General features: G+C 38.1%; 1 protein-coding gene across 10 annotated transcripts in view; it reads right to left on the minus strand.

The window, feature by feature from the left end:
* CTNND2 (catenin delta 2) overlaps positions 1 to 21,082 on the minus strand; it is a 613,278-nt gene that overhangs the window by 101,235 nt on the left and 490,961 nt on the right. For all 10 annotated transcript variants that reach the window (XM_048938460.1, XM_048938457.1, XM_048938459.1 and 7 more), the window contains one exon: positions 18,029 to 18,212. In XM_048938460.1, coding sequence (XP_048794417.1) covers positions 18,029 to 18,212 — 184 coding nt within the window. The remainder of the gene's footprint in view (positions 1 to 18,028; positions 18,213 to 21,082) is intronic.

Genomic DNA, 21,082 nt, shown 5'->3' on the forward strand with positions numbered 1-21,082 from the left:
ACAGACTCTTCTGCTGAAGAAAGCTTACTGAAATGGTATTTGAATTTCATGTGTAGTGTATATTCCACACTGACTTCCTCTCGGGGGGAACATGGGATACATGTTCTATCTTGGCAGTATTCACTGAGAAACAGCTATTCTGCAACTTTTTGCTTTCTGCTCTCCTATTCCATAGGCAACTTCCCAAGACAAAACTTATTAGGAGAATTTAATTGCTAAGACTGAGGCAAAAAGGGTGTTGAGTTCTTCAGTCTCCTCCCTTTTGCCCGTCACAAATTTGTCCTCCCCATGATTCAGTGGACACACATTCTTTCTTTTTGCTTTCAGGATATGTATAATGGTAAAATTCCATGCTGTGACAGTTTTATGCCCCCACTTTGCTCCAGCTAGGCTTTGATCCTCCTTGTTTCATCCTCGAGTGCCAAAACTTTGTCAGGTATCACAGAATCACAGAATTGTAGGGGTTGGAAGGGACCTCCAGAGATCATCGAGTCCAACCCCCCTGCCAAAGCAGGTTCCCTACACCAGATTGCACAGGTAGGCATCCAGGCAGGTCTTGAACATCTCCAGAGAAGGAGACTCCACAACCTCCCTGGGCAGCCTGTTCCAGTGGAATAGTATACAGGTATAGTTTCCACTCCCTTCCCTTGTAGTACTTCAGCTTGCTATGAAGGTTTCTGCCAGAATGCCAGTCTCTCTGTACAACAGGGAGGTTTGTTTCCAAGCTCTCATTAAGATTTTGTCTTGTTTTTTAAATCAGAGAAGACCTTTCTCCTATATAGCATTTCCACAGAGTGTTCTGCCAAAAAGATGGTCTGCAGAGGTGCCAGACATTCATAACAGGAATTGATACCTAGAAAAGTCATGTTTGCCCCAGATAAAATGCCACATAATGACCAACACAGACTGTGGCCTATCAGAAAGTTACTGATAGTGAGCAATGGCAGGATCTAGATTCTTACGATCCATTGTCAGACTCTTCTTCCCACTGCCAATTGATCTCCTTTGACAAATTTCTCTAGCCTGTGTTATCCTTGTTTTTCTCACAAGGTAGGATTTGCACCAGTTCTCTTGATATCACAGATTTGAGTTCCAGTATGTATGTTCCAGTATGTGCTTCCCAGGATGCTCATCCTAGTCCATTCTCCTTTCTCAGACAATCCTTCATTGTTACTACCAGTCACGGTCTTCTCCTTCATTTCCTATTCTCAGATGAAGCTGTGCCCTCCTCCTTGATTCCAGGCAACCAGTTTATAGTGCCTACCAACATCACAGAATCACAGAATGGCCAGGGTTGGAAGGGACTTCAAGATCATGAATCTCCAACCCCCCTGCCACAGGCAGGGTCACCAACCTTCCCATTTAATACTAGACCAGGCTGCCCAGGCCACATCCAATCTGGCTTTGAATACAGGGATGGGGCATCCACAATCTCTCTGGGCAGCCTGTTCCAGCACCTCAGCGCTCTTTCTGTAAAGAACTTCCCCCTGACATCCAACCTAAATCTCCCCTCCCTCAACTTCAAACCATTTCCCCTTGTTCTGCAGTTATCTACCCTTTCAAAGAGTTGACTCTCCTCCTGTTTGTAGGTTCCCTTTAGGTACTGAAAGGCTGCAATGAGGTCACCCCGCAGCCTTCTTTTCTCCAGGCTGAACAAGCCCAGCTCCCTCAGCCTGTCCTCGTAGGGGAGGTGTTTGTGTCTCTCCTCTGGTCCCTCTCCAACAGCTCTGTCTTGTACTGTGGGCTCCAGAACTGGACACAGTATTCCAGATGGGGCCTCACAAGAGCAGAGTAGAGGGGGACAATCACCTCCCTGTCCCTGCTGGTCGCCCCTCTTTTGATGGAGCCCAGGATACCATTTGCCCTCCAAGCCACAAGGGTAAGTTGCTGGCTCATGGTAAGTTTTTCATCTACCAAGACTCCCAGGTCCTTTTCCAAAGGGCTGCTCTCAGGGACTGCTCCTCCCAGTCTGTATGGATGCCTGGGATTCCTCCGGCCCAAGTGCAAAACTTTGCGCTTTGCCGTGTTGAACCTCATCAGGTTCACCTGGCCCACCTTTCCAGCCTGTCAAGGTCCTTGTGAATGGCACCGCTTCCTTCCACTGTGTCAACCGCACCACTCAGCTTGGTGTCATCAGCGAACCTGCTGAGGGTGCACTCGATTCCACCATCGATGTCATCGATAAAGATATTAAAGAGCACTGGTCCCAAGACAGACCCCTGGAGGATGCCACTTGTTACTGGACATATCCTTCCATTCAGCATTCCTAGTCCCAGACACATCCACTGTATGTGGCTGAGGAATATTTTCATGCTAATAGCACCATAACAATTTCCCCTACAGATCAAATACAAAAAAAGCCTCCAGCACAACAGACCACACTTTCCGGTTAAACATAACCTGCAATAGGAAAGTAGTTTTTCAAAATCTGTTAAATTTGTGACTGCTGTGCATATATTGGTGATGCTGTCAGAAGAAATGATCAAAGCATTATGTAGGTATGGTTAGCAACCAAAATTAAAAAGGTAAGTATGCTATTACAGTTGAGAACTGCAATCTAACTGTATAGCTCTGGCTAACAGGAGGATTCTAGAAAGTGCAACGGCCTAAACTGCTACCTGAACAAGCTGATGCATACTAGTTGCTGCAGCTTCACTTATCTGATACTGCAAGCTAACCTTCCAGTTGCACTGCCAATGTAATTTCTTATCCCTGCTGGTGTACCAAGGACTGACAAAAGTAGCACTGCTTTTTAGTAAGAGAGTAGCAGGAATTGTGCTGAGGCCACTAACATCACTACATGCAAATTCTTAAAACAGCAGAGTGAAGTATCAAGTAGCATCTGCTGGAAACTGCTCTGTTTCTGCAGTTTTTGAGTATGGACAAGCATTTATTATTGATAATATAGAAAAATCATGTATATTTTACTGTACATATGAGCTTCACAACATGAACAGAACATGGACAGACCTCCAACAGGGAGAAAAAAGTGTGAAATGAATGATTAAGCAGGAAAGGAATGAATAAGCTTAGATACCTGCCAAAAGTCACATTCCAAAAACCACTGCATTCCTACACCAAGGTTAACTCCAAATATCCAAAGGTCACTGTACACATAATAAATCTCCTTATTACTAAAAAGAAAAAAATAATAATTTGGAATCCAAGGTGAAAACTGGTTTGTAGTTTCACTTGTACCCTCATAACACATTCCTTGACTTAAGAATGGGAGATTTTGGTTAGCTTAGCTTTAAAGGAGAAATGGAAGTTAATTACTTTCTGTTTGTGGCAGCTACTTCTAAGCTTTTGAATAAAGGAAGGCTGAAACACTGCAGTTATCAAAGTATTCAATATATTCTAAAATATTTGTTTTTACCTACTACATCTGCTAATACAAGATCTGGTTTGCAGTAAGCATCTCCCAAACTCTCTGTGTATTAACTGAAAATATTTTGATACATTAATTTTGCTGAAGCAAGATGAATTAAAGTTCTCACAAATTTGGAGGAGAGAAAATAATAACCATCTCCAAGGTTTACAATGCTTTTACTTTTTAAGCACTAAATCCTTGGAGTTTCAAGTATAAAGATCAACCAGAATAACAATCTACCCAAACCCTTGAAAAATGGCTAGCTCTATAACCCATCCAGTAGCAATAAACCATAATGATAGGGCTCTTGCTATGAAAAACTAACATTTGTTTACATAAATTACCACCCATTTAGTAATTATACCGTATGCCTGCAATAAGGTCAAGTAAACTGTAACTGTGACAGAAGCAATACAGCATGCATTATATAGTCTAGACAGAACTATGATGGAGAATTATGGAGGATAATAAATCAGTTAATGCTTTGCATGTGTTTCAGGATAGGCAGAGCAACAACTCCAGAATTAAAAAGTTTCTGTTAGTTAGGTCTCTTTCCACTCTCTTAAAGAAATACTAACAGCTGCTGCTATTCAATCCAAGGACAGTATCAAGAAGTATAGTATATATTAACACATACAAATGCACACACAGATGCACACACATCTTTTTAGGTTATTACGATATATTTAGATGGGCTTTTGAGCAACCTGATGTAGTGGAACATGCTACTACTTATGGCAAGGAGCACTGGAACTAGATGATTTTGAAGTACCTTTAAAATCCATATTGTTCTGTGACTATGATTCTATTTTCATTCAATTTAACAATAATGTCAAGGTCTTTAAATTATCTGTAAGTGTGGAGGAGCAAATGGTAAACTAAACTAGTCATTTAGAAAAGATCACCTGTGACATACAGGATATACAGCCAGCACTTAATTCGGGTGCCCAGTTAAGCAGCCAACTTAATACAAGTCATGAACTGCTTTCACCATCAAAGAACACTGATTAATTCCCTGAAGTCCTCCCAGATGAAGATGTTGCTTGCCTACCCTCGGGCATCTCAATTTTCTTAATCAAAACTATAATCAGAAAAAATCACTATCCAAAATCCCCACTATTCTGGGGAATCTGAGGTTCTTTCAGTGCCTAAAACTCTTTTAGTCCACTTCTTCTTCAACCTAATTGAATTAGTTATTTCCCTAAATAAAATTACCAATCCTCTGAAAAGCAAAGCCTAAACAAAATAATAACAAACATGCAAACATTTCAAGCCTTTAAAAACAAATAAAAAGTTACACATTGTTCTTGTAAATCTTCTAAAATCTCTGCTTAGAAGAAAGTATCCTTCACATGAATTTTCCTTTCCCCTAATTCAGCATGGGCCATCCCAGTGTCAGTCATGCTCCAGCTTTGTTTCTCATGGATTCTGTGCCTTTGTGTGGATTAGTTACTGAGCTTATTAACCTCTGCAACCCAATGACACAGATGGGTGACATGGCTAGGTGTGCACTACAGGCCAGCTGATCTGGAGGAGTAAGGTGATGAGGTCTTCTACAAGCAGCTGGAAGTAATCTCACGATCCTGAGCACTGGTTCTTATGGGAGACTTCAACCATTCTGATATTTGTTGGATTAGCAGCACGGCCAGGAATGCATGGTCCAAGAGGTTCCTGCAATACGTTAAAGATAACTTTCTGACACAGCAGTGGAGAGGCCAACAGAGAGAGGTGAGCTGCTGGACCTTGCTTTTACTAACAAGAAAGGACTGGTCGGGGATGTGAAAGTTGGGAACAGCTTAGGATGCAGTAATCACAAGATGGTGGAGTTCAGGATCATGTGTATAAGAAGCACTGTGGACTTCAGGAGAGTTTACTTTGATCTCTTAAAGAACCTACTTGGTGGGCTAGAGTGCCCATAGGCTAGAGTGCTGGATGAAAAGGGAGCCCATGAGAATTAGTCGACACTCAAACACCACTTCTTCCAAGCTCAAAATTGATGCATCCCTAAGAGTAAGAAATCAAGGAAAGGTGGAGGGAAATCTGTGTAGATGAGGAAGGAGTTCATGGATAAGATAAAAGGAAAGAAGAAAGTGCATGAAATGTGGAAAAAGGGCCTGTTCACTTGGAAAGAATATAGGAAGGGCCTGTAGGGATGCAATAGAAAAAGCTAAAGCCCACTTGGAATTTAATTTGCCAAAGAAGGTAAAGGATAATAAGAAGGGCTCTTTAAAATATGTCAACAGAAAAAGAAAACAACAGAAAATGTCAGTCCCCTACTAATCAGAGAATCACCAAGGTGGAAAAGACCTACAGACCATCCAGTCCAACTACCCAACTATCACCAATAGTTCTCACTAAACCATGTCCCTTAACACAATGTCAAAATGTTCCTTAACATCTCCAGGGTCAGTGACTCCACCACTTTCTTGGGCAGCCCATTCCAATGCCTGACCGCTCTTCTGGAGAAGCAGTATTTCTTACGTCCAGCGTGAATCTCCCCTGGTGCAAACTTGAGAGGCCATTCCCTCTAGTCCTGAAGAGTCATACAGAGAGGACAAGATGAGGTTCAACAAAATCAAGTGTAGAGTCCTGCAACCAGGGAGAAATAACCACATGCATCAGTACAGGTTAGGGGCTGAGAAGAGCTGGAGAAGAGCCCTGCAGAGAAGGACTTGGGTGTCCTGGTAGATAACAGATTGCCATGAGCCAGCACTTTGCAACTGTGTCCAAGAAGGCCAATGCTATATTGGGGTGTATTAAAAAGAGTGTGGCCAGCAGGTTGATGGAGCTGATCCTCTCCTTTTATTTCACCCTGCTGAGGGTCTGGAATATTGTATCCAGTTCTGGGCTCCTCAGTTCAAAAAAGACAGAGATCTTCTAGAAGGAGTCCAGAGGAGGGCCACAAAAATGATAAAAGGCCTGGAGCATCTCCCATATTAGGAAAGGCTGAGAGACCTGGGACTGTTCAGTCTGGAGAAGACTCAGAGGGGATCTGATCAATGTTTATAAATATCTAAAGCATGGGAGGCACTGGACAAGGTCAGACTCTTTTTAGTGTTGAGTAGTGACAGGACAAGAAGGAATGGCCAAAACTGGAACAATAAGAAGTTCCACACAAATATGTGGAAGAACTTCTTTATGGTGCATATAACAGAGCAGAGGAACAGGCTGCCCAGAGAGGTTCTAGAATCTCCTTCTGAGGACATATTCAAAACCCATCTGAACTCCTACCTGTGCGACCTACTGTAGGGTAACTGCTTTTGTAGAGGGTTAGACTCAAGGATCTCCAGAGTTTCCTTCCAACCCCTGTAATTCTCTGATTGTGCCAAACATTGTTTTGTACTAGGTGATGTCTAGCACAGAAGATTCCACCTTAGTAACATCACTGTACTCTTAATATGAATTCAGTAAAGCCACGTTTTCCATCCTAAACTTGTCCCAAGATCTGATCATTGTCTTGTGCATAGTAAACATTCATACAACCTCAAAAATGTTAGTCTCTGCTTGGTCCTGATGTAGGTGAATGCAGAACAGAATCATTAGTCTTTACTGTGCCTTCTTCATCATAGTAGCTATGAAAAGAATGTCCCTCCTTCTCCACCTCTGAATTCATATTTAGCTTGTTAACTGTACCCGAGATCTCTCTTGTTTTTGTAGGGTTACAAAACTTCAGTATTCCTGAGGTCCCAAGCTGTGTGCAGGGCCAGGCAGACCTAGGTCTACCCACTGACTCAAGCAGTCTGGAATGCACACAGGCTATGAGCAGATATAATATGAGTAACTACCAAAAATACATGCAACACTGAACATTTTCTCATGTTTATACTGAATACAAGGCACTCCTTCTTAGTACAATGTCTGGCAACCAAAGACAGTAACTATCAATCAAAATTAATCAAACTGACTGACCCTCTGACTAGTAAGTTCAATACAAATTAATTATATAAAACAAACCCAAGGAATTCAAATGAATATTTTGATGTTAATAATTTTATTTTTCAATTTATTATGCATTTTTATTTTGTTAGTCAATTCCAAAAAAGATCATATACTTGCATGCCCTTTCACACTGTACCCTTTCATGGCTCTGTCTTTGGAAATGCTTTTCAATTATAGTGCTTTTGTGCATAGTAGATCAGATATAAAGATAGATGACTGACAGCAGGGGAAGAGGAGGAAGTATTTCACAACGCTTCTGTCCTTCAAATGAAAATGCTGAAGCTGTAACCAACTAACTATAATAAATGAGTACCTGACAAAAAGAAATGAGCTGTGAAAGTAAAAAAGCTACCCTAGGATGAATATTTCAGAACTTCTTTGTCAGAGTAACCCTCTGTAGGTAGTGTGTAATTCTTGCTAAAAATACTATCCAGTAGATGCTGAATGTTTTTTTATAGTACATCGAGATGTAGTTAAATTACAGAGACATTATTACTTAAGAAAAAAGAAAGCTTGAGTTCTTTCAAAAGAAAATTTTCTCAGTAGTAACATATGACTTGAAAGTATAAAAGTAAACTAGCTTAGGGAACGCAATTGGAAAAAAACCTTGAACTCCTCAATCTCTAATATCTTTGTTCAGCTCTTTTTCTAGAGAGAAGACTTCCACTTTGTCTGTCGTATTAGACAGAATTTTCTCACAAACTTTCATGACAGAAGACAGCATAAAACTTTTATCCCATTCAGCTGCTGTCCTAGGACTAAGACTTTTTCAAAGGCAAGTGTCTACAAAGCTGTGTATTTATCACAGAACTATGGCTGGAATTAGCACCGCCTTACATCTTGCTCTATGAACTCTTTTACTCCACCGGCATGAGAACTTCTCTTTGGCATAGCCAAATTTGATACAATTCATGAAACTGAATTAGCAACAGGTATCACATGCTTTATATTTTGGTCTTTCTTGAAGTCTCAATTTAGTTCAAATTAATTGTCTACTTCACTAATTATCTCCAATGGGAAATCTATTTGATTTCAAGTAATGGACCTGGTCTTTGTCAGTGTGTTCTTATTGGATTGTCCTCTCTGCTCAGTGAAAAATCTTACTTACAAAGTGCTAAAACTTCTCCATGAAGACGTATAGTGACAGTAAGAATATAAGCTTAATGCTCACCAGGCAGTTTCACAAAAAACGACCTCCAGAAATAATATGCTGCTTTTTAGTCTTGAGCTCAGACATCATGAGTGTATGCTAAGCACGCTTGGCAGTCTGCAGTAGACTTCATCACACTCCCAAAAGCTGTATTTTTATTTACTTTTTACTTACTTCATCAGGAGGTTTTGTGAGAAAACATTTTCAAAACACGTAACAGCAATGAAATTCACAAGTCTGGCTAGTGGGGACTGCAAGTCTGAGAGCTTTAGTACTAAGGGTATTACTGTGGAGTATTTCTCATGAGCTCTCGGTAGTTCACCAAGTTGCAGAAATTTGGAATGCTATCAAAGCCTTCTTGCAGCAGACTTGAGCACTGGCTCAACTTGAGCTGCTGGCATTAATTACTCTGGTGCTTGAAGTGTGACAGTTCACATGTTCAATACATTCTGAACCAGCACGATAAAATGTTTACTCTGATGTTGGCTCACTTATCCAGAAGGATGAAGAAAGATCAGCGCACTTCAAACAGATATCTCTTCTGAAAACCCTCAGACCAACCAAAGAGATCAGATAATCTTCTCACTCCTATGGGAACTTTCTTCAGATTTGAAGCAGTCTATCATACGATAATGAGGGAGAGCTGAACAGGTATGCCCTGCCTCTCCTTCACTATGCAGAGCCTTATGTTTTCTTCACATCTCCTGTACTGTAAACAGTTTCAAGAGGCAAAAAGATAGCTAATACAGAAATCAAGCAATTAGGGCTAAAAACCTCAACGCTCTTTAGAGTTACAGAATATATTAAAGTGTTTGTAGTGGAACTGAGTGGGCATACAAACACTGGATGCTTGTGTTTCTCATTTTCCTTGGGTAAATGAAACATCGGTCACCATGACCTCAAGTGGTGCTAGAGAATTGTCACAATCAGTTTTTCTGTCATGCTGAGACAAGTAGTATTTTCTGCAGAAACAGACTAAATCAGTTTTACAGAGCAACCATTCAAAAAGGAATGCCTACACTTCTCAGTAGTCAGCAAAGCAACAGCAGAGGTAGATGGTGACTCCAGCTGACATCTGCTGCCCTCCCGCTGCATTGTGATTCATTTTAAGCAACAGAGTTTCAGCCAATGGGCCAAAACAGATGAGGACGAACAGATAACTGTTCAGCTTCCCATGTAGTGACCACACTGTGCCATGTTCTACACTAACACAATTCCACACTGCCCTGGAAATTCCTTGCAAAAAGGGCTGCAGCACCATGCCATTCAGCTTTGCATCTTATTATTGAGGAGGCCCATAACAGTCAGCGGGACTTGGAGTCTGTTCATATCCAGTCAGCAGGCCACCAAGATTCAGATCATATTTTATTATGGGTGTCTGAAAACCTAACTGCCAAGCTTAACTCTTGCTCCTACACAAATGAAAACTGTTCCAAAATGGAAAAAACCCAAACCACCATGTAATCTAAATCCTTTCACAAAACAGTTTCACTTTCCTTAGAACATTCATATCCATACTGGGTAAAACTGCAACAGAATGGAATGTAAATTAACACCACCTAAACCACGCAAATGCGAGCAGATGAAATGTTCACATTAGGCATTAGTGAACAGCGGGCATTCAACCTGGAGTGAATAAAACCAGGAAAAGCAGAGAAAATAGCCAGTCATTCAAAACACACTTGAGATGTTTATTCACTGTGGTCCTGATTGAAGGCTGGGGAAACCATAAGCAATTGGAGCAGCAGCTGATAGTTTTGTTATCATTGTTGAACTTCAGAGTATCATGAAATGAAAGCAAAGGTAGCAAGATACATTAATTTGAGATGTGTATGTAGAATTTTTAGCAACAGTATATTAGTAAATTACAGGAAGAATATACCGCTGTCACAGAAACATGTAAATGGTATAACTGTTTCTTTTTTTCCCTAAAACTAACACATACAAATATTCAAGAAAAGATCTTAGTTGAAGAACAGGACCTAAACTTTGTTTAAAAAAAGTCTGAATTACCAAGCTTTGATAAAGAGGTTCAATATTTTTAATTTGTATCCAAACAGGAAGTCCCACTGAGAGTAATGTGAGTTTTATTGTTTGCTCAGGTATTCCTTAAATAACATTTAGAAGATGGGGTTTCCATCATTACTTTTTAGTTATCTTAATCCAAAATCATTAGGAGTTCTTCCTTCATTGGAAGACAGATTCAGAATAATCCCATTTGTTTCACCAGATAAAGTGATGGAGGAAGAAGGCATCCTGCCAAAGGCTGTTACATATTTTCTAAGCATAGGAGAGTAAAAAGACTCAAAAAAAGTATGATTTGCTACTTTTCAGATCAAAGCAGAATACAAAAGGTATTCCCCAGCAGCCGTTTAAAAATAAAATTTCAGGTTGAGATTTTGATAAAACTTGAGCAAAGAATGAATTTTTAGAGCTATGTGGAACATGTAACAAGAAAGCAAAACTTTAATCAGAAATGCTGAAAAAGCATTGAACTTCAGTGCTATTTGACTGCCAGTGCTATAATTAATACAGTACATCCTTATATGAACATTATAAATTTGTTCATGAATATGTGAAATGGGAGTAACTGCAGCATTATGAAAAAGTGGGGATCTGACACAGCTACACATTTCATTCTATTCGTAATTCTCACTTATCTTCCGAATAAAAATACTACAGCAGTAATCAGAGGACACTGAGTTACTCAAACTAAAATCGCCCTCTACCCCAAGTTCTATCATTAGGTTTTTATTTCAGCTACATTTTTGAATCATCACAGCTTTTGTACAGCATGATCCTTCTCATATCCTGCATAAATTTGCCTCCTAAACTTTACGTGAAAGCGTGATCCCGTCACTGTGGCCTCTCCAATAGGCTTGGGACTTTTTTCTAGACTGGGTCCTTCAGCTTTTGGAAAAAGTGAAACATTTGATTGATTCTTTATTCATTTTCTCTGACTTTTCCAGTTTGTCTTGAAAGATCAGAAATATGGCAGTGAACATTTATTCCTGAGTTAGTAAAAGTTTTAGGCTTTTTAAAAATAAATATTTTGCATATCTCACGTCCATGAAAGCAGCCTGTGTGCAAGTTTTGAATTGAGATGCCTGAAATTAGACACTCAAATTCATAGTCAAATATCGACATCATCAAAACTGCAAATGATTTTAAGAGCTGATGAGTCAGTGATTGTATAAAATACTCAAAACCTCTAAAAACTGACTTTTTTTTTGAGAGCCTACTCACTGATTAAAATACTTGCTGTAAGGTAAACGCAACTTAGAATTTATTCCTTCCTATTTCTTCCAAAGGCAGGAAACAGAAGTTCAGCTTCTTCTCCCTACAGTGAACTATGTTTCAGTATGATATTCACTGAAGTATTATCAAGCTTATTAAAGTTATTCAAAATTCATTGTCTATTAGAACTACACAATGCTGATCTACTCTATTTTAAAGTAAGCCGTGCAATTAAATTTATTGTCAAATTTATTTTTACTTCTATTTCAGGATATAAATATGACATTTAGCTTTACCCTAGAAACAAAGACAAGATTTAGAAGTTGCGATCAAGGTACTTGCATTTATATTACATGTATTTATTGAATTGGAAATTATCTAGTAGCCACTCATACAATATATAACAGGAATCATTCTTGGTCTTTTGAAAATACTGAAGAGCTGACATCAGTGCCTCAATTCCTCTTCAGCTTGTTATCACAGTGCATTCCTGGGACCCAGGAGCATAAATTATGCAAGTTTAATAAGAATTTTGGTTTTAGTGAAAAGGAATTGAATTGCACTGAGCCAGACATTATAGACTCCAAAGGTAAATTTTTCCTCGACTTCTTGGCAACATTTTTGTCTGCAGTTACTTCCAAGTCCAGGTCCTGGAGAAACTCCCAAGTAAGAAGAAATGTCAAGAGAATGCATGTTTGCTGAACAACAGATGCACCAATATAACTGCAGAGTTTGGGAACCTTCTTACTATTTTCAACACACTAACAGTGGCCCAATGAGGTTTAACACATGGTGTATAGTCATGCACACTATGTAAAATACACGTTTCACAACAGTACACGAGTAGAATGTAGCTAATTAGTATAAAAACTGCTGATCTGATGATGCTTGAAAGTTAATTACGCTAGCTTTGTATTAGAAATACAAGAACAGAGGTGCTTATACTTTTCTCTAGGCCAAGAGAGGACTTCAAAATATAAAATGAGGATAATTTCAGAGTGTGGATTTGCACAGATCCCTCTCTAAAAGTGTGTAATGCTGTCTCAGTATGCTTTCGAGTAGCTGCCACTCTTCTATGTCTCTTCTCCAGAACTGCCTATGGTAAAAGCCCCTCCCTTGGACAGGCTGTTAATAAGAGTTTTGACCATTATAACCTAACCCTAGATTTTAACAAGCTTCTGAATGAAACACAGACTTTCTATTATCTGATTCCAAGACTGTAAGGTTTGAGAGTGAGCTCTAGATAATGCAAGGGAGAAGCAGAAATGGGTTGCTAAGTTCAACATCTCTTTATTTATAACAGCATATAATGATGAAAAAACTGCCTGCTGTTCATGGGAGAAGAATAAAAAAAGAATTTAGCTGTAAAGGCCCTGGTCCTACTGCAGTAAGTTCATTCCATTTATGCCCAATTGAAGATACTCAGAACTTGAAATTGTCAAGAAAGACAAAAACATGTTTTAGCTTCATCAATCAGTCCTCTTACGTATTTATACAAATGTACATACATATATGTACACATGTACCAGTTTAGTATCCTAAGAAGTTTCGTATGTTCATCAAAGCAAGTTTCTGCACACACACATATATACTTTTTCTTAGAAACTAAACATATGGCAAATAATACTATCTATTTTATGCTGCTCACACATTTTCTATTGTCAGTATGCAGCAGAATGTCATTTTCAAAAGAGATTATAGAAGTTCCTAAGAATATGAACTAACAGTCTTAGGATGCTTAGAAGAGAGCTGGAAGAGAAATAAGGCTGAGGGATAAATGCATTGGCTGCAAATGTTTGTGAAACGGATCATTCATCTGCAAAGCAGTTAAAAACACTTGCTTTCAGGTTTCACAATTAAAACAAATTGTTGTGAAAAGGTAATCTGTTCTTTCCAAAAGTTGATCTATCCAGAAAATACTGCTGGGTCCGTTGCATTCAATCCATGTTTTAAAAGCACTATACCCCTTTGCTTTTCTATTCTGAGTGCTTGCTATGTGTGTTTCCATTTGAAAGAAATAATTCTTGGCATTTTGTGAAAGATCTGACAAGCATGAAAGTATGAAACAGCAAAATGTGAAAGGGATGGAACTCTACAAAGAAAAAGTACTTGAGTTATTCTCTCCTATACAGTTTCAAATCCAATAATGTAAAGGGAGATCTACATTTTAATATATCGATTTTAATATGATGAAAAATTAAATAGAACATGGAAAAAAGAAAAGGGCAGAATTTTATGATATTGAATTTTAAAATACAGATTTAGAACATTAAAGCAATACTTTCTTAAAATCCTTGAAGTCCTCAGGTGACATTCTATTACCTTAACCTCATGTCAAATTCATGGAAAAAAAACCCACAGCCTCTCCAGATTCCAAACTGTACATCAGGAAAAAGACTTTTGAAAAGATACTGCTAGAGATTTTTTTGGATGGTTTTTGCACAGAGATACAGTTTTGTAATATGTAAGCTTGACAGATCAGGTCAAAAGTATGTTGTGCAAAATGCCTCCTGTTGATTATTAAGTTTCAGAGTAAGGACACTATAAGCCCTACTATAAACAAATAGGACTCAAAATTCAGCTTTCACTAGAATTTCCCTGGGAAGACTACATGAACTAGAAGGTACAAAACAAACAGACAGTATTTCACAAGTGCAAATAAATCAGTCACAGCTGAACCTGAAAGGAAAAAAGAAGCCAAACATTCACAGAGCTTACTGGAGTAACGTCCTGATACCTCAGTGGAGCGGCAAGTAAATTGGATGCTTACTCCAATATGTCACTTTGAGGCCTGGCAGTTTCTGAATTATGAATACTAAGAACCAATTTATAATTGACAGAAATAAAAAGTATTTATCTGAATTATCTAAACAATTCCAAATATTTAATTTATATGAAATGAACTAGCACAATAGCGTATTACTTTCTTTTTAAAGCATGAAAGTGCACAACTGTGCAGTTTGTAAATAACCTCTTTCAAGAAAGAAGATTATAACAGGAATAGAACATCTGATCTTGCTGCTGTCTTTCATGTGATTTCATACAGATTTCAGCTGGGTTACAGTTTGATTGAAGTTGCAGTAGTTGTCCCACTCAGCATTTTAAAAAATGTATTAAGAATTTCCTTAAGAATTGTAAAGAGTAAGGTAAGAGTACTAAAATCATAGTTAATAAGCAACTATGTAATTGAAAAAGATAAAAAAAATCTCATATAGAAATTGAGAAACAGGAAAATAGCAGAAAGAAAAATAATCATACAATACATATATAAAAGATCTTACTATTCCTATATAATAGCCAATGCAAACTATTTATGGGCACTCCACATAGGAAGGATTATATTATAGCACCTCTCAGATATTCCTTAAAGCTTTAACAGTGGATGCATCAGAAAAACAAAGGCACAGAAGATTTAAAAAAAAAAAAAAAAAAAAAAAAAAAAAGCCTCCTAGCATATCTGGTGGCATTAAACCTTATGTAATGCTGCCTGATGTCTCTAAAATCTGTCAACATTACTGATTTAGAAACATTTGTCAAATAGCTTTCCTATACTACTGAGTACTACCACTGAAAATCTGGGTGCAACTGATATGAATCAATGTCCCCTTGCAAACCAGCTCAAAAAGAAGGGGAAAAAGAAAGCAGTAGAGGACAACCAAACAGGAGTCTGAGAGCTAGTTATCCCATGGAAGATAGCAATGGAGTTTATGAGCTAAGCACTGCAGTGTCTTTGCCAGCACATTTTATCTTCTTGCTTTATAATATCTCCCGAAACTGTGAGATCTTGAAATGGAAATCTGAAGCTTGTACCTAGTCGTAGGGGGAAGGAGTGAAAACTGTTTCAAGCTTATTGGGGGTGGCAGGTATTTAAGGAATGTTAGTTAGCATACTAGCAGCACAGAGGTGCACTGCTCTCATCAGCAGCAGTAAAACTCATCTTTCTAATCTTTCTGTCATTCACTGTTTTCTTCAACCCCACTATTTTATATGAATACAAAACCAAAAACCACCACCAACAACAAAAAACCCACACAAAAGCAACCATTCAGCTCCTTAAACATCAGCTAATACTTCTGTTCCTTGTACAGTCTCAAATTTTACATTTTCTTCAGAGGGAGAGGTTTCCTGTAAAGACTGAGGAGATAAACAAGAAAATTTCTGCTAATAAAGCAAAAGTAAATTCAGCCCTTTCCAAATGTTCTGGCTTTGCTAAAGAGCATCCACATGGACTAAGTGGGATGACGTTATCTAAAGATGGACAAAGGCCAAATAAATACCTCAATCAGATACAGAGGAAAGATGCACCTGGGAAATAAGAAGGGCTTGAGATCAGAAAGTCACTAAAAAGCCTTCACATGGTTCAAGGGCCTAGGGTTACAAGGAAAGAAGACAAACCAGCTTAGGACAAGCAGTTGAATTATTGCAGCTATCTGGAAAGGATTCAAGAGGTATAATATGCACAATCTTTTGCAGGCAGATATGAGCTTATTTTGCAAGAGCCGATCAGAAGCCATTCTGCTATGACAGAGTACTATCAAGCACTTGGCAGTAAGCCTTGCTGCAAAGCAGTGTGTATTGTATCAGACAACGTACCATTCTCATGTGGCCACAAGTCCTCAGGCTGACCCAGAGTGCAGGCTACAGTAAGCTCACATCAGTTTGCAAATGGGCGTGCACATACTCACAAAAAGAAAGAAAGAAAGAAAGATTTCAAGACCAATGTGACACGAATCATCAACTAAAAGGTGGGAACAACTGAGGTCTGCAAGGTCAGGGATGGGAAAGGAAGCTGGAGTGAGTTAACAGGAAGACATCTGTGGTGTAGGGAAACCAACACTGAATATGCATGTTCAGAAAAGGGAACCTGCAAAGGCCCAAATTTATAATAGACATTTTTTCAGAGGCTGCTATTTAACTGAGACTAAGCATCGGAAGCATGAAAAGTACTAAATGGTATAAGTCCTAATGGAATAACCAATGTAATTCTACCAGTATTTTTTTAGGGATTTGAATGTAATGCAACAGAAATATACCATGAAACTCTTTTCATAGTTATTTCCAAATCAGTACAACTCAGATGTAATTACCTAGCTCCAACCACATAACCTGGTGCAGCTGATATACACATATACATACCTATATTTAAGTCCAATACAAGTATATTTACAATAAATTATTACCTTCTATATTAAAGTGTCTACCGATTACATATAAAAATCAATAATCATTATCATTTTTCCCTTAAACTTTCCATTTTTCATTCTAAAAGGAAGACAGTTCATTTGCTGAAAAAACACAAAGTGAAAAAGGTGCTTGCTACACATAAGAAAACACTGCAATTTTATTTGCCTCCTAAGAAAATAATCAAATAATGTTTTTTGATTTATCTCTATCCAATGGATTTTTGTTTTGGATGAAACAAAGAACATGTGCTGTATTATCACTAAATACTATTCACCTAAAAATTTTCCTATGAAGTACCTAAAGCTACTACTTAAATCATCTTCATAACAAGTGCCTGAGACAGATTACAGAAACTCCAGTATAAAAACAGAAAAACAAAATCATCACTTGAAGAACTTGCCTAATAAGTTAAAATACATCAACACACTGATATGGATTGGAATTCAGAGACTGCAGATTTAGTCCTTTTGTAAGGGTTTGTCAGAAATGAAATTCTTCTTACTCATCCTATTTTCATTCTCACACCTATGGTGATGTTTAAGAACAGATTTATCATGCTGCACTTATTTATACGAGTGCAACTTGGTACTGCATATATATATTTGGTACACATAACATATACTTAATGATCCATTTAGGTATGCGAGTTGCATAATTTTTATCTGATTGGTTTCTAATTCCACCATGGTTTTCATCTTCACAGAGCAGAAAAAATCTATCCAATATATTTATTATAACTTCACCAATGGCACTGGGAACCCTCAAGGCATGTTACTTTTTTTAAACATCTTCACTGCTTTTTACATTAAGTACATTGGATGTAACAGTGAGAACATACTGACTTCACTTAGGGAACTGAGAGAATGGGAAAAATCTAGAAGGAAAAAAACATCTGCAATATGCAAGCTTTGGTGAGAAGACTGGTCAAGGCTATTAAGAAAAGAAAAGTGGCAAACTTCTAGGGATTGCTTTTGAATGGCATGAAGCTTGTTTTCTAATTAATTTCTGACTTGACAGTTCATAGCACTGAAAGTCATCTTCCTTGCTGACACAGTAATTATTTATTTTACAGACATCTAAGAATGAGAAACAGCAATTCAAGCCAAAGCAAGATGACTCCGGCAAAGCAAATGTTTGGCTGTACTTACCTTAGGCACCCAGTGGCATTGCGCAGCACCTGTGATGAATGAAGTTGTATTTTATGATCATCCTGGAGCGGAGAGTTTTCCCATCCAGAGTGAGGAATAATCACTGCATTGGTCAACACTGCGAGGGCATCCTGGATGATTGGCATTTTCAGTGCATCACAGGAAGAAAGATTCCAGAGAACTCCTACAAAAAGAAAATGACTCACGATTAACAATTTGGAAAAAGGCACTGAATAGCTTTATTTAAAAAAAACCCACAAAACTAAATCACATGATTATTGCTTCTAAGGAAGCTGTTCTTCGCATCAGAAAACAATCAATCAATCAAACAAACAAACAAACAAACAAAGACAACTTGTAAATGGAGCTCAATGATACCTGAATGCCTCCCCAATGGGAATAAAGCTTTGAATACATAAATGGTCACAGCATCTCTGGAAATTTATTAAAGCTAAGCCTCAGATCATTCCTACTTTTCTTTATTGTTACTTGTGGTAACAATAGCCTGGCTCCACACCTAACCTTAACGGGAAAAATTCAGTTTTGCCATTATTGTGTTCAAGTTTTGAACCATTAACCAACTAGAAATATTATCATCAACATACAGCAGAAGCTGCAACGATGAATGCTATGTTGCAAAATTAAAAAAAAAAGTGATGGTGGGTGGAAACTGCTGAAGATCGTACGAACGTGGGCTCCAGCACTTACAAATACAAACAGGAAGCACTCTACTTGCTCCGGGTTCTCTTTAGCATTCTGTGTTTTGAAGGGGAGTTATAATTAAAGGGAATCAACCTACAGTTTTTGCTTTGCCTTTAAATTTAACCTACATTTTTTTTTGCTTTCCCTTTAAATTTAATTACGTTTGTGGGAAGACTGTCTCAGTTATACAACTTCATGTTTTAATTACATTTTACAGATCTGCATACAAATGCAGTTACACAGATTAAAAAAAAAAACAAACTTGAAATTCTCTGTATGCTGTAAAACAGACAGAAACTAACAAACTTTAGCTGGACACACAAAAAAAGCGAAAACACACCAGAAATAAAAATACTTATTTTTGCACTTGTTCCTTAAAGTAACAAGGAAAAGGGTCTTTGATTTTTATTATGAATGCCTTTGTGAAAAGTAATACCTTATGTAAAAGAATGAAAGCATTCATTATGATACTTATATTCACTTTTCTGTGAACCATTCTTACACATGGTAGAGAAGTAGGATCCAAAGCTTTCCTTCTTCAAGGTCTGATTTAATATTTCAACAAGACAATTTATTGCTTCATTGTGAAGAAGTTCTCTTTTGGAACTGAAGTAGGATAGAGTTCTTTGATGGTAACAAAACAGTTGTTTGGGCTTCAGGTACTAGTCATAAGCCATTAAAAAAAAGAAGAAAAAAGAAAAAAACCCAGAAGCAGCAAACAAGACCTTGGCAGTAAAATTATTAAAAATGTATTATTAAGTATATGTGTAATATTTGTTATTTGGTAAGTTCCTACTTAAAGGAAGGAAACTTAAATAAACATAATCTTTAAGCCCTTTTTAAAATTCGACATTGCACACAAGAGCTTTTGCTCACTAAGTGCCATAGGAACTGGCCAGCTCAAAATAAAACCCTACTCAGCCAAGAGCCAGGAAGTAAGGTCCAGTTTCGCTAGCCAGAAGTAAAACTTTCACAGTATCATAATGAAGGGCTCACCAGACTGGATTCAGCTGTTCTGTGCTCTTCTGCAATGACTATGAATCACGGTAGAGTTTAATAAAACAACACTGCCCACTAAGCCTGACACTGCCTTTCAGTTCCTGCACCTCACACAGTTTTAAGCAGTAAGTTAATCTCCCACCCTATAACAATGCCTTTCGTCTAATTTTAAGTCTCTGAATACTACCAACTACATTAATGAATAAAACAATTTCATTATGACAAGTTACATTTTATTTTTGCAGTTGGTAGACTGCTACTTGCTGAGGTTGGCGTTCTAAGTGTCTCCCTGTACCCTGTCTTAATTAAGAATCTACAGTTATGAAAGCGCACCGGGATTTCATTTCCCATTACTTCTGTTGAGGAGGATCTGGAATTAGATTTATGTGTATCAAGGAAGATAATCCATTCCCTAGACTTTTCAAGAAGCAAGAAATAAAAAGACACCACCATTTTCGACCTGTGGCATATGTCTGAATGTGTTTTTAAACACTGCGTGCATTATGTTTCCTCTTAAGATCAACTCCCACTAAGCAGTTGGTCATGGAGATAATTTGCCACCTTGCTCTTAAAGCCACAAATGAATTGGGTTTCAGAGCACAATACACAAGTCTGGAATAGTAGCCGAGGTGTCTCGACTGCCTCGTAAATCATTTGTGTGCCACCATCTGCTCCTAGAAGGGAAAGAGACTGGACTTGGCATATCAATGATTAATCATGAATAATGGGACCTATCCTGCTGAATACGGATTGGAAGAAAGTTGTTAATCCAACTCAGCCATTTAAGTCAATAGTTTATCATCTGTAGGCTGACTCCTGGGAGGGAAGAGGAAAATAAGGAATTGGCCAGATCAGTGCAGAACATCTCTTAATCATTCATGTTCATAATATCTTCTGGTTTCTTTTCCTTTAACGTGGCAATGCGTTGAAAGAAGGCATTCTGTCTCCCTGTCTATTTGCAAAACACTTTTGTTTGTCAAATGCTACAGGTAAAAAGCAGTCACACCAGACTGACCCCTGCAGTTTAAAGCTTTCATCCTCACAAAAAACAAATTGAAGACTAGGGAAACAGTATCACGTAGTTTCATTTTGAATTTAAACATAAGGAGTAAGTTGCACTGAAAGCATTCAGCTGGTTCAAGCTGGAAGATGGATTTGGGGTCTCAATACCAATACCAGGCCTGCAGACATCAGATGAAGGACTCTTCAAAGAGTCTACTGGAATGCTTGCTATGGTGACCCTTCTGCACCAAGTTAAATTTTCTGGAATTACTTATCATAGTACATGCATTGAGTAGGTTCAGCAATGTTTATTAATGCACTAGAGATAAAAAGTCTTTTCAAAAAAGGTCT

The sequence above is a fragment of the Lagopus muta genome, chromosome 3 (genome assembly GCF_023343835.1).
Source record: "Lagopus muta isolate bLagMut1 chromosome 3, bLagMut1 primary, whole genome shotgun sequence".
Taxonomy (NCBI): Eukaryota; Metazoa; Chordata; class Aves; order Galliformes; family Phasianidae; genus Lagopus; species Lagopus muta.